This window comes from Acomys minous, assembly GCF_964271855.1.
Source record: "Acomys minous genome assembly, chromosome: 14".
Lineage (NCBI taxonomy): Eukaryota > Metazoa > Chordata > Mammalia > Rodentia > Muridae > Acomys > Acomys minous.
The window spans coordinates 74,428,076-74,442,401 of NC_140496.1; the positions used below are offsets into that span (position 1 = coordinate 74,428,076).

At 39.8% G+C, this 14,326-nt stretch overlaps 1 protein-coding gene across 1 annotated transcript in view; it reads left to right on the top strand.

The window, feature by feature from the left end:
* The first annotated feature begins 9,310 nt into the window (after positions 1-9,310).
* Positions 9,311-14,326, top strand: part of DPYD (dihydropyrimidine dehydrogenase) — an 867,929-nt gene continuing 862,913 nt past the window's right edge. The window contains exon 1 of the mRNA XM_084756838.1: positions 9,311-9,474. Within this exon, the coding sequence (XP_084612964.1) occupies positions 9,436-9,474 (39 nt within the window). The 5' untranslated portion in view covers positions 9,311-9,435. The remainder of the gene's footprint in view (positions 9,475-14,326) is intronic.

Sequence of the window (14,326 nt, forward strand, 5' to 3'; positions counted from 1 at the left end):
AGTGTTTGTAATTCCAATAAAACATATAAAAGTCAATTTTCTCTTCTCACATTCAGATTACTGCAATAATGAAATCAGAGATATATGTAATATCCTGGGCATATAGTAGCTGATCAATAGAGCTAACTGTTTTTATTAATGCCAAGAAAAATTAATAATTAAACATGTATGGGTCAACAGTAGACCTCAACCCAGTGATCGATGGTAGTTAATGCCAGTGCAGATGGGAAGGTGGCTCTGTTATATAGCCTAGTCATTCATTATCCAGAGACAACAAACTCGGGCCAGGATAATCTTTCCTGGGAACAATAGTGGGTGCCAAATTCCTAACTGCTCAATACAATCTCTCAGAAAGAAACAGTTGGTGGCCTTTAAATAGAAAATGTGATGCCAAAGGAAGGCTTTGGGTTCCACAGTTTTTAATCTCCATATTCCAAGTAGTAAATTGTTGGGGGAAAAAAAACCCTCTTACCATGGAACGATGTATTAAATGATATTACATGGTTTCCGGATTCAAAGGCAATCTTGAAATATGTTAATGTTCGATTCTACAGGCATTGCTGAGTTTAAGGTGGGCAATGACAAACTATATTGCTCTTAGGAAATTGTGTGTGTGTGTGTGTGTGTGTGTGTGTGTGTGTGTGTGTGCTGTTGTTGTAGTATTGTATGATACAGATGGCTGGAATAAATTATGGAACTCTGAAAAGCAGTTCAGTTGACTGAGTTTTAAAATCCATATTGTGAAACTTGTTTGTGCTACTTCTAAGAGGCATAGTGACCAACAGCCTCCCCCCCTCCCAACACAATAAAGACGTGGAACAGCAACAGAAAAGCCATAAGGCTTTTTCAGTTAAAGCTTAAATCAAGAGAGGAGACTTTATGAGTGCAGTGATGAGTCATTTTGAGTGATAGAAGGGTAAATACTCTGCAAACTTAACTCTGTATCAATACATGAATATTATGGGCAAGTATGGTGGCCTGAGGCTGAAGCAGGTGGAGCTCTGTGAGTTCTGGGACAATCAAGGATATGTAGAGAGACTCTGTCTCAAAAAAGAAACAAACAAAAACAAAAGAAGGAAAGGTAAGAGAAGACTGTTAAAATACTCTATGACTACTAATTAAAAATTAGCAATCATTCTCTTGAAATTCTGTGAATTGGATTCAAATATTTAAAAAAAGAATCTGTTGACATTTTCAGTAAAGGAACTGCCTTGATATTTGGAGAAACAAGGCAAATTATATTATTATAATACATTGTAAATAGAAACTATAGAAGTGGAAGAAACTTGCAAACTCATTAAAAATGCAGTGGGTAAGTATATGAATAACTGTATTTAGTAAATATCTAAAATAGTCATTAGTACCATAATAAAAATAAGGAACATGTTTGAGAAGTGCTCTGTTTGACATACATAATAAATTTCTATTTGAAACATCAACATATCCACTGGAGTGGATACTATTGAAAAAGTACTCAAAATATTAATTTTTAACCCATTTCCTCATCCAATGGGCATATATTAAGAAGAACATATCTTCATGACACCAGATGTCATATAAGCTGAAGATTCAAAGATAAGACAAGACATTTTCCTTGTCCTTGACCCATCTGGCTGCAAACTGGCTGGAGACAGAGAGGGAGAGACAGAGAGAAAGAGAGAGACAGAGGCAGAGAGAAAGAGAGAAATAGAGGAGAGAGAGAGGGAGAGAGAGAGAGAGAGAGAGAGAGAGAGAGAGAGAGAGAGAGAGAGAGAGAGAGAGAGAGATGCATATACTTGCATACAGAATGTATGGGAGATGTATAGGAGCATGGAAAGCTGATGAGGGACTATAACCTATGATCTGCTGCACGCATTTATTCAAACGTGTTTACTGGGCATCTGCAATCTTCTCACACCTGATCCAGGACTGGAGCTATCACATGGAGCAAAACAAAGTTAGGAGATTCATTCAAGCTGGAGAGCTGGCTCAGTTGGTTAGCTGTTTGCTGGTACATACCAACACCTGCTCTGATCCTTAGCATCCACGTATAAAGCCAGATGTGCCTTCACACAGGTTTAACCCCAGAGCTGGACCAGAGGATCCCTGTTACGTTCATGCTCATTATGGAACAGAATGAATATCTTAATTTTTTTCCCCCTGGACATTCACTGAAGCATCTTTGCTATTGTGATACATGAAAACATTGTCAGTGTACATTTTGGAGGCGGCATTGCTTTGATTATTAGTTTGCATGATTGAATTGTCACACTTTATCAACTGCTTGTTTTCATTTTTTATTTTTTATTTTGGTGAGTTGTCTATTATGCTGGTTTATCAATTTGTGTGTTACTAGAAATCTTTTCCCTTTAGGCTTTCTGCACATTATGCTATGCTTGAAGAAAGTAATAATGAATATTTATTTGCAATAAAGTTTTGAAAGAAGAACATAATAATTATTCATGAACACTTATGTACCTCCTATGAAGTAGCTATCATGTTAGGCATGGAGAATGGAAAGATAAGACCCATTCGGCTGCGGCTGAGGAGGAGGCTCTGTAGTATATGGTACCTGCTGTTTGAGCGTGAGTACCTGCGTTTAGATCTCAGAAGTGATGGACTGAAAAGTGGATGCATTTCTATACCTCCAGGGAGGATACAGGGAGGAAAAGTGGAAGCAGGTGGATCTCTAGAGCCTTTTGCCCTGTCAGTTTTGGTAAATCAGTAAACTCCACGTTCAATGAGAAGCACATTGCAATCAGGGCGCCACTTCGGAACAAACTTTTAGTCATTCACAGCATGTACATGTCCCCATAAGCAGGTACATACATCATATACATTTTTAAAAGTAAAAATGACTCTATTACAACCACTGAGCACTTCAAAACTGTTGGCAATTGGGGAACTAAACTGCCACTTATGCACAGCAAATATTTTCCTATTCAGATGACTAAAATGATTTAAACTTGATGCTAGAAACTAATGAATCTATTGTTAGAGAAACAAAAATTCTTCTGAAAAATGAAGTTTCCTTTTCATACTGATTAAAAATAGAAATTTGCTTTTTAAGTGTGTTTTACCAGTTCACAGTGATAGCCATCCACCATAATCATTATATACTCACTATTTTGGCTTCTAAAGACATGTAGGATAGAGTCCATGATAGGATGATGAAAGAATGACAGGCTGTGTACAGAATTCATTTGCTTTATTGGACTCACACATTCACCCAAGTGAGAAAATGAATGTGTCATCAGTATACACAGGTTTCCTTTAGAATGTTAATCTGTAACACAGTTTTGATTTGTCGTTTATTTGCTTTAAGAAAGACACCTGTACTCCGAGAACACAGGGAGGCAGACACGGGTGGATCCCTGTGAGTTCCGGACCAGCCTTGTCTACAAAGCAAGTCCAGGACAGCCAAGGCTACACAGAAAAACCTTGTCTTGGAAAAAACCAAGAACCCCCCTCCCAACAAATGCCTTCCCATCCTTCCCATTTTGTTACTAATTAATGTTCAAAACCTTTAGCAAAGATGGCAACAGGACATGGCATGTTAGTCTCTTGATGGGGGCTACATGCTTCCTAGTCCCATGAATAGCCCCTGCCCTTCCTACTAACTCATATGTATCGGAAATGGAAGCAGAGCCTTGTTATAAACTATCACTATTCACTTTGTCATGGGTGTATACTAGAGATATATGACATACCTTTCAGGTCCCTAGCTATACTTCTACCATTAAAGATTGAGACATTTGTTTCTTCAGCTCATGGAAATGTTGATGGTCGACAGGTTTCTGGGTTTCTCTTTGAAAATTAACTGTGCTTAATGAAAATTATATAAGATCCTTATATATTCTTATTTAGAATTATTTTTCCTACAAAACATGCTGGTCACAGTGAAAACCATGAGAGGCACCACAGAGAACACGTTAGAAATCTACGATAGAGCTGAGGAGTTGGCTAAGTGCTTAAAAATACCTGCTGCTTTTTTTGCAGAGGATTTGAGTTCAAATGATTATTTATAAAGACAGACTCAGAGAGATGTCTACTGCCAACTTACTTAGTAGCTGGTCCAGTGAATCCTTCAGTCCTGAACAAGGTGAAAGATAGATACAGATGTATGAGGGACATCATAGCGTCCATGACCCATGACCCAAGGGAACAATGAATCACTGCATCATGATTCTGTCTCAATCACACATACACATGAACTTGAGATTATGAAAGAGTATAATTTAGAAGAAAAAAAAAGGAAGAAGAAGAAACAGATCCCAATGCCAGCTGGTGGAATTATGGAACCTTCTGTATGTGGGGGACTTAAAAAGCCAGAGGGGTGGGAGAGAGAGAGAGAGAGAGAGAGAGAGAGAGAGAGAGAGAGAGAGAGAGAGAGAGAGAGAGAGAGAGAGAGAAGAAAGAGAGAGAGAAAGCAGAACAGAGAACAGAACTTTCACTCTAGGGGACTTCCCCCCTCCCCAAAGTTTTTAAGCATGTTAGTTAAAACTACAAACCTACACTTACTTCATAATAACCAAAATCATTCACAGTCAGAATATTAGTCAAGGTTCTCTAGATGATGATGATGATGATAAGGACGACGACGACGATGACGATAATGATGATGATGATGATGATGATGATGATGTGTGTGTGTGTGTGTTGTGTGTGTGTGTGTGTGTGTGTGTGTGTGTGTGTGTGTGTGTGTGTGTGTGTGTGATGTTGCCTTATACAAATAGAAGCTTTATAGGCCGACAGTTACTCTCTATAGATGTTGCCTTACACGATAGGCTGGTGAGCCTGAGAAACAAGTAACTTCTAAATACATGAAACTGGACAAAAGAAAATAGCAGTACAGCCCTAGGCCTACACTAATGTTCTGAAAGCTTCCTTGCATGTCTTTGTCATGAGTGGGAGCATCTGGAATCTGATATCAGTTACGATGGTGGCAGCAGGAAACAATGATCCTAATCAGAAAGAACAGAGGTTGCACATGGTGGATCTCCCGCTTTCCTTTCTTTTTGTCTCATCCAGACCCCCAGCCTTTTGAATGGTGCTGCCCTTATGCAGTTTAGGTCTTCATGTTCCATTTTTAGGCTCACTTATCAAGGGTCTCTGAAAACATTCTCAGAGACACCTCTGAAAGTGGTTCGTTACTGATTTTCTAGATGCCTCTCCACCATGTCAAGGTGACAACTAAGATTAACAATAAGCTGCATTAATGGCTTATTCAGTGAATGAGAACCTGGGAGGATTATATTTTAAAACTTAATATCTATCATGTTCCACAGAACTTGGCCATGTACAAACACTACTGCTTACATTTTGGATAAGGCTCCCACAACAAACCCATTCAGTTAGACTGTGTGCTCAAAGTCACTGAGTTGATAAATACTTTTCAACTAGTGGCTGCAATATTTTAAATACATGGCCACTTTTCTTCATTGTCCAGAGATCTCACAAAGCCCCAGAGTACCTAAAATAATCTCATCTGGTAAATAGTTGCCAAATAAATATCTACAAAGTGTTCATAATTCTGTGATGTGTGTTTTTTCCCATCTCATTCTATAATACATGCTTATATATAGGTGGGAAAATAGTCTTCCAATTGTCTGATAAAGTTAGCTGATATGTGCTTTTTTGAGATGGGGATATGAGGAATATTTGGACTCAACTTGTCTCAGGCAACATTCTTCTGGGCATCTGGATATTAGATTGGCCCCAGAAAATCAGGTGGAGTGAAAAGAGGTCCACAAACAGCTGGATTCTTTTATTGTGTTTTTGGAAAACTTGTTTGCCAAACCATCTCCAAAATTTGCCTAATGCCAGACCACTAGGGAGAAAATGAAAGCATATGGAAATCTCAATTTTTATTCTGTGCCTAAATTTGTGATAGTGAACAACTTTTCAGATATGAAACTAAAGATGACACATAAGCCTTACTTCTGACCATGGTGATAATAATATAATATTCATTCATAGGCTATAAACTATTAGGTTGAAGGATGAGCTGTCTCACCAAAGCCTACAAAAAATTAATGTAGAACACCTGAGATTTGATTCTGCACCCAGATGGAGGGAAAGCTTGACAAATTCCCTCATAATTTACAACTTTTAAAAAGTGCAGTGTCAATGCATTTGCAGGATCTTTCTACAGCTTGAATTATTTACAAATATAACTGTGTTTAATGTGCCACTTCGGTAGATTTAAAATATTATTATATTCAATCACTAATCACACAAAATATGTGTGGCCTAAGAACAATGTGATTAGATGTCTTCATTAAATGTTTCAGAACAGGATGCATCTGCTCAGCAGAGCTGGGGCATGCTGAAGTTGTTTTTGAGATCTATATTTGATTATTAATGGACACTTGCAAAATTCTTATATTTATCAAGAAAAGGGCATGCTTCAGGCTTTCCCTTCCATGGAGTGTTATAAAAATAATAATGACAGAAAACAAATATTGGTAAACAATATTTTAATGAATAATTTGTATGCTCGTACACAAATGAAAAAAATCTAAATTTTAAGAAGTGAAAGCATCAGTATAGAAGGAAACTATTTGAAAATAAGAATACCAGAGGGACGGGGAGGTGTTTGCTAAGAAAAGGTGACAATGGGATATATAAGGTCAAAGTGTACAACATACATTTATGAAAATGCCATAATGAAATCCAATACTTTGTACAATGCATGATAAAGCTAGACAAAATATTGATTCATATCTGAAAATATTTACATTGCAAAATCACCTGAGAAAACACAAAAGCCTATGTACCTGATGGTTAGCAAACTGAGCATTGAAACTTAGTGATTACATTGAAGAATAAATCATATATAATTGTACATATAATTTATATACATAAATGTAAATACTTGTCTAAGGATCCATATTTATAAATTTACACATGTGTGTGAAAGATATGTACCTTAATTCTAAATATATGAACATGTGCGTATCTTTGCATATATTTAGGTTTATGTATGATGAGTACGTATCTCCAAGGACATGGACTACTTTAGAGGTATGGTGGTATTTTAGAGGTAAATTTGGGTACTGAGAGATTCAAGAGTGTTGGACTTTATAATATACTCCTTGAATAAGGAGTTAGTTAATTTGAACTATTTTAACCAGAAATTCATTGACGGATTTGGTGACTCATTCTCCACAAGGAAGTGAAACTAAAGTTTCTCCAAAGAACTGCTTAGTGCTTCATCTACTGTTCTGTAGTCAGTAATCTTGTATGTTTCAAGCCCAGGCAAGGAATAAAATGTTCAGTAGACAACCAAATCAGACACTGGTCCTGTTTGCCTGGAACCTGCATCTCAAACAGAAGACAACATACCAAGCCACATGTGAATAAGCAGGCAAACACAATTTGACATGACAACTAAGGAAAACATGGTTGGTCTAACCTAGAATGCCATCGATAGGGCAAGTCTAATTTCTATCTGTGGTGGGAATGCCTCGCTGACTTGAGGATTAGTGAAAAGGCAAACAGTTTCTTAGAGAGGAAGAGGGGCAGAATCAGAGAGGAGAGGAAGGATCAGAGGAGTGCTCAGTGGGTGAAGCACCGCGTGCCAGGGGGGAGAGTGACCCCAGTGACATAGAGGAGGAGGAGAGCATGTCACTCAGAGGTGGATAGGAAGTTAAATGGCAGCCACAAACCACAAATGTATGTGACCTGCAAAGGGCCGCTGAGAAAAAAAGTTCATATCGTGTGTGTGTGTGTGTGTGTGTGTGTGTGTGTGTGTGTGTGTGTGTGTGTGTAGGAGAGGTGAGGGATTGGGTGGAAAGGGGCAAGAAGATTAATTCAGATTTAGAAGCCCAAGCTAGCGTTCAGGAGGCATAAGAGTAGAAGCTAGCACACCAGGGTCCGAGTGACTAAAATTTGGTTATAATGAAAACTCTTTACCGCTGGGGAAAGATTAAATGAGTGCCTGAGAATGAGGAAGACAAGGGTGATTCAGGTGCTTCTGTTTTACCCAATGTGTTTTTATGCTAATGTTTGATTCGCAGATGTATCCAATCCCTAGAAAAGTTTCAAGTTCTTAACGGTAACCCAGTGGTCTGTACTATAGGCCCCCTCTAGCCGCTGAAGAAATCTACCCTGTCCTCCTCTGACATTTTCCTTTTTTATATGTCAGGCAAGTAGGCACCACAGTTTATGTGTTTGTTGTCAGGACAGTGCTAGGCCTTTCTTGATACCACATCTAAAAAACCAAACATGGCATCAATACACTGATAACAAAGCAGAGCAATAAGTACATGTTGAGCAAAAAGATGGATGAACTAATGAAAAAATTCCTCATGAGGAAGGAAACACGACTCCAAAATTACCACAATCTAGCCAACGGGATGAAGTGCCCCATGTGCCTTAAAAGAAGCCAAAATGCCACGAGAGAAGTCATCCAGCTAAGGAGCCCAGGTTGCCACAAACACGAGGAGAGGATTTGATTTTTGGGACTGGTCTAATGGCTTCATTCCCTCTTCCAAGCAACTATGAGAGTAAACAAAAAACAACTCTTATTTTTATTTACAAGCTTCACATTTTAGAATATTAGTATATATATTTAAGTTAGGCATGGATTGTCTTGCAAAAATAAAGCCTTGATCCTGTACAGACACCCCTCACTATAGAAGCGGTTAACCTGTGGATTGAGATCCATTTGGAACTCCTTTGGGGGTCGAAAGACCTTTTCATGGGGGTCTTCTAAGATCATTGGAAAACACAGATATTTATTTACATTTTTATTTACATCAGTAGCAAAATTACAGTTATGAAGTATCAACACAAATAATTTTATTGTTGGGATCACCACAACATGAGAAACTGTTTTAAAGGGTCCGCAGCATTAGGATGGTTGAGAACCACTGATCTACGGGCTGCTCTGGAGCTCTGCACTGTAGGTGCTGATGTCTGTCTTCTTGTGTCCTAGGCTCCCCCAGACTACTAATCTTCCCAAGTAGCTTCAAAATCCTGCCAGCGTATTTGCTGATGGCCAGAGGAACATAGATACTGCCTGGTTCCTGAAGAATTCTGGAAGATCCAGTTGCTCTTTAGACTTTGTTTCTGCACGTTGCAGACACAGGGCATAGAAAGAACACCAAAGACGCAATCTTTTGCTTTTAATTCTGTGGATCTCTGAAGCCTGAACTGCCTACCAAACTTGCGCCTTAGGGAGCAAAGGCCAATACAGCTACAAGTTCACTGGAGCAGAGCCAGGGAACTTGGGACTAGTGGGACAGGCTAGGCGGCTTTGAGGCGTGCCAAGAGCGTTGCCCCGCCTCGGGGGCGTGTCTTTTTAAAAATAGCCCCGCCCCTTCTCGCTTGTCTTGGCTCGGGCAGTCTGCAGCAGCGCTGGGGCAAGCTGAGGCTTCGGTGCGAGGTTGGAGGCTGCATCCGAGGAGAGAGGGTCTGTGTTCGGGGAAACTGAGGCCGGGAAGCGCTGCCATGGCGGGTGTGCTGAGCAGGGACGCGCCGGACATCGAGGTACCAACCGTGGCCCCGTGGTGGGAGGACCACAGAGGAGCGGGAGGGTCTAGGGGCTTGCCCGGGACAGAGCGGCTGACCGCGAAGTTTCCCTGGGGAGACTTAGCAGGCCAAGCCCGACAAGGCGTCTTGAGACTAGGACCTGGTCACTTCGTAGGAGACTTAAAGGTAGCCTCTTCTTTCTACTCTAGTCACAGTGACCTAGAAGGTCAGAGTGCAGAGGCATGAACTCCAAAGGACCAAAGTGCTCCTTCCCTTCTAGGCGACCCTCTAACTACAGTTCTGTCCACTCCGTGGCTTTGGGGACACTCACCCAGTGACCTCAGCTACAATAGCAGAGCCTCTGTTGTCTGCAGAAGTGGAGTGTAGAATTCCAAGATCCAGGCCGTTGTCTCTAGCTGTGCTGACCAGGGTATTGTTTACGACTTAATTTCACATTTGGAAGAATGGAATGAAGTGTAAGGGGCATTGGAAAGCACATCCTCCCCGGAAGGGGATATACAAGCTGCCCTGTTCTCTCAACAGTTTTTTTTTTTTAAATCCTTTCTTGTACTGTGTTTCTGCAAAACAATCCCATCATTTTGAGAATTAAGTTCCTACTTGAAACAGCAAAATGTTTTCTTTGAGGTCTAGGTACTTTAGTGTCTGTATCCTGGGAGGAAGCTTGAATTATAAGGGTGATTTTAATCACTCGGAATCAAAGCCTCTTTCCGTTCTGTTTTGCTTAGGGATTTTCTGTGAGGTAAAAACAAAACAAAACTCCTGTAGCATATTTGCAATCTCTTCTCTCTTTTCTCCCTTCTTCCTTCTCCTTCCCTCCCTCCTGGCCCACTCCCACCCGTTGTGTATTTGTTTAGAAATAACATCCACCCCGTTTCCTGCCTTTGAATTCAAGTTTAAAAACCACCTGTTAGCAGCAGGATAACTGCTTTTGTCCAGTTTTCCTCTGTCACTGATAAAGAACCTTTATATGCTCTTAAAGGGAAGGTGGTATTTTTAACAGACTTCTTATTTGCCTCTGATACATTTATTCTAGTGATAAAAGATAAAGGATAACATGTAGATATTTCTATGTAGTTTACTTAGGACTTCTATTCATAGTTTCTTTTCTGGATATTGAACAATATTCTGGATTTAATGAGCTATTGGTGTGTGTACAGGGCACAGGATAATGCCATGTCTGACTGAGGTCAGGGTCCTCTGGTAACTAACTTTGATTTAACTCCCCTGACACCCATGTTTGGCTTGGTTTGGTTTGACAGCATCTAGGCTGTACAGACTTCAGGAATCAAAATGTCCCGATTGGAAGGCTTTTGTTTATTTTCAGAATAGTGTTCCAAGCTTAGCTGCATTCCTTCTGTTTGCCATGCGCTTGTCTTGGAATACAGTTTTTATCCATAGTCTTATGGAGAATGTGAAGATAGTGAGGCAGTAATTGTATAAAATGTTCACCCAAGAACATTTAATCATGCTAGCCTTCCCACTCCATTCACGTGAGTGTAACCTTACTCTGTGTGGCTGGTCAGCTGAGGGTGTCTTAGACCCTGGAGTGCGGGCACTCACCTTTCTTCAGCTTTTGTGTTGTTCATGTGTGTGCCACACTCTCTAATCAGTAGCATCTTTTGTCACCCACAGTACTTTACTTTCCCCTCAAAGTAATAACTATGATTCATGAGATAAAAATACCACGAAAAAGTGTGAAATCAATCATTAAAATATAACACAGTGAGGAAAAGTACATTAAGCCTGGAGCACCATCTCACATAGAGATGTCTCCCTTAATCCTATTAACCTACTGAAATTCTCTTTGTGTTGAAGAGTCAGAGCACATTATGAACGCTTAGCTTTCTGTCAGACTCAAAAGGCTTTCCTGAACACAGTCATTAAAAGCCATCATGGCGAAGTTGATGTGATGGTGATTATTGTCTTTGTCTCAACTACATGAATAAGGAGGCAATTTTAAAATGGTATGAAATAGAAGCTGGGCATGGTGGCGCACGCCTTTAGTCCCAGCACTCAGTAGGCAGAGGCAGGTGGATCGCTGTGAGTTCAAGGCCAGCCTGGTCTATAAAGTGAGTCCAGGACAGCCAAGGCTACACAGAGAGACCCTGTTTCGAAAAACCAAAAAAAAAAAAAAGTATGAAATAGATGGGCATAAGGACAATATTGATAAGGCAATTGATATTTGGGGAAAAAAGAGGAGGCGGTGGTAGCCACCCAATACAGTAGAGATTTAACTTTCCCAGTGAGCTACCTTTAGAATCAGGTACCACAATCAGATATGAAATATTTTGTCAAGTTACTGAAGTCTTCAAGGTTGTTTTATTTCTATTTCTTTCTAATTTTTAGCCTCTGTCTTATATCACATGTGGGTGGGGAGAGGTGGGGACATAGTAGAGAGTAAGTTCACTAAACTGTACCTGGTGTATTCCTTGGAGTGAACATAGACTTACAAAGGATGTGCTCATCCATGGTGAGACCTAGCCCAGACAACCAAGCCTCGCTCTTTGTGGAAAGTGCAGGATGGCACAGGATGTCAAGTCATTTTTTGCTGTTACATGGCTTGGCTCAGAGTCTGACTTCTGTTGCTAACTACTGGGACTGGGGCCTAGCTTTGCTCCTCTCAGGCTGGGTGGTCTTGCCCACATTACCTACCTCTCAAAGTTGAAATCAGTATGGCTTTCAACTAATAAAACAACATTAGAGTGAACCTGCTACAGGTACACAGTTTCTTATCAGGAGAAAAGGCCAATGTTAACAAATAAAGATGACGCAAAGGATGTTACCAGAAAAATCACTCCCAAACGACAGTTAGTGGTCCAAAGTGCACTAATGAAAGCTATGTAGTTAAAAGTATCAGTTTGCTTTACTGTTTTGACACAGTCTAAAATTTGAAAAGCATGACTTTTAAATCCAGGCTCTCCTGGGTGAATTTCAAAGTAGGTCAGTATTGGCCGGTGGTCAATTTCTCTAACCTCAGCATAAATTTTACAGTGTTTCTTCATTCAGATTGAATGTGATGTCAACAAGGAAAAATGATTGTTCAGGACTTGACTTTTTTGTTTGTTTGTTTTTTATTAATTTATTCAGATTACAACTCAGTTGTTATCCCATCACTTGTATCCTCCCATTCCTCCCTCCCTCCCGCTTTCACCCTATTCCCCTCCCCTAGGTTTATGACCGAGGGAGACCTCCTCCCCCACTATATGGTCATAGGCTATCAAGTCTCATGTTGGTAGCCTGCTTATTCTTTCTTTGAGTGCCCTCAGGCCTCCGCACCCAGAGGAGGTTGTCAAATATGGGATACCTGAGTTCATATCAGAGTCAGTCCACGCTCTCCACACAACTGTGGAGAATGCACGACTTGATTTTTTTTTTCAATATCCTGCTCCCCACTCCCATTTGAAGATAATCAGAAGAGACCATGAATGGTTATAGCGAAAGCTATTAACCCCATATCCTAGTCATTTTAATATGGTACAGCTAAACTAAGTTGCTTCTTACTATTCTCTTCCCACCACAATCACAGCTGAAGGCCTTCCCTTGAATTACCACTGAGTGACTGTTCCGAATTACCCTGAAGCAAAGAAAAGAATTCCAATCTGCTGGCCACAAAACAGAGTGAATTTTGAGTCAAATAGAAATGCCTTTTGAGGGCCTGAGAGATGGCTCAGTGGTTAAAAGCACTGTCTGCTCTTCTAGAGGTCCTGAGTTCAATTCCCAGCAACCACATGGTGGCTCACAGCCATCTGTGATGTGGCCTAATGCCCTCTTCTGGCTTACATCTGTACATGCAAATAGAGCACTCATATACAATAAATAAATAAAATCTTTTTTTAAAATGGCTTTTGAGTTACTGCTCCTATGCCTTCTGCTGAGCCAAGAAGACAATGATATTTAAAAATGGGGACTTTGGAAAATGAAAACAAAAGGAAATGATTTGGAGAATGTGAATTGGAAGGACCTGTTTCAGAAAAAGAAGACATGGATTCAAAATAGACAGAGATAGCTAAATACATTTCAGGACATCCTTTATTATAATTGCTTCTGCTCCTGGGGAGGAACGAGGAGGCAAGGGAGGAAAAATTAGTGTTCAACATTATAGAACTGAGAGTTATCTATTTATTCACTTCATTTTTTCTGAGTGTATATCTTTCCTCTCTCTTTATTTTTTTAAAGATTTATTTATTTATTATTATGTATGCAGTGTTCTGCCTACATGCACACCTACCTGCACACCAGAAAGGGCACCAGATCTCATTGTAGATGCTTGTGAGCCACCATATGGTTGCTGGGAATTGAACTCAGGTCCTCTGGAAGAGCAGACAGTGCTCTCAACCTCTGAGCCATCTCTCCAGCCCTCTCTTTATTTTTACACTTGGTATGATAGTGCTTGTGGAATTGCAACTGACTAAGATTTTTTAAGCTTTTTGCTTAAAAATAATGCATTTTAGTTATGGAACATGTGATTTTTTTCTTCAAATTTTAAGCTGCTCTATGGATCACTCTTAGTTTTAAAGAATTTCTTTTTGTAGGTGATTTGCTTGAGTAGTACAAACATATATCTGCTTATCTTCTTTAAACCATATCTAGTTTCATTGATGCTAGTGTGTAGCATCCTTCATGTTTCTGTAGCAGGGCATGTTCTCATGTATTTCCATCATTAAAAATATCTTGCCCACATATTCAGAGGATTAGCTTTGTAGTTTACCTAAAAGTTTATAATATTTATGACTAATAATAAATCTGTCAATGGGGAGACTTTAGATTGGGTCTATTTACTCTCAATAAGAGCACACAGGCTTGATTGATTGTCTACCTCTAAAATCCACTAGAATTGTGTAGATTCCTT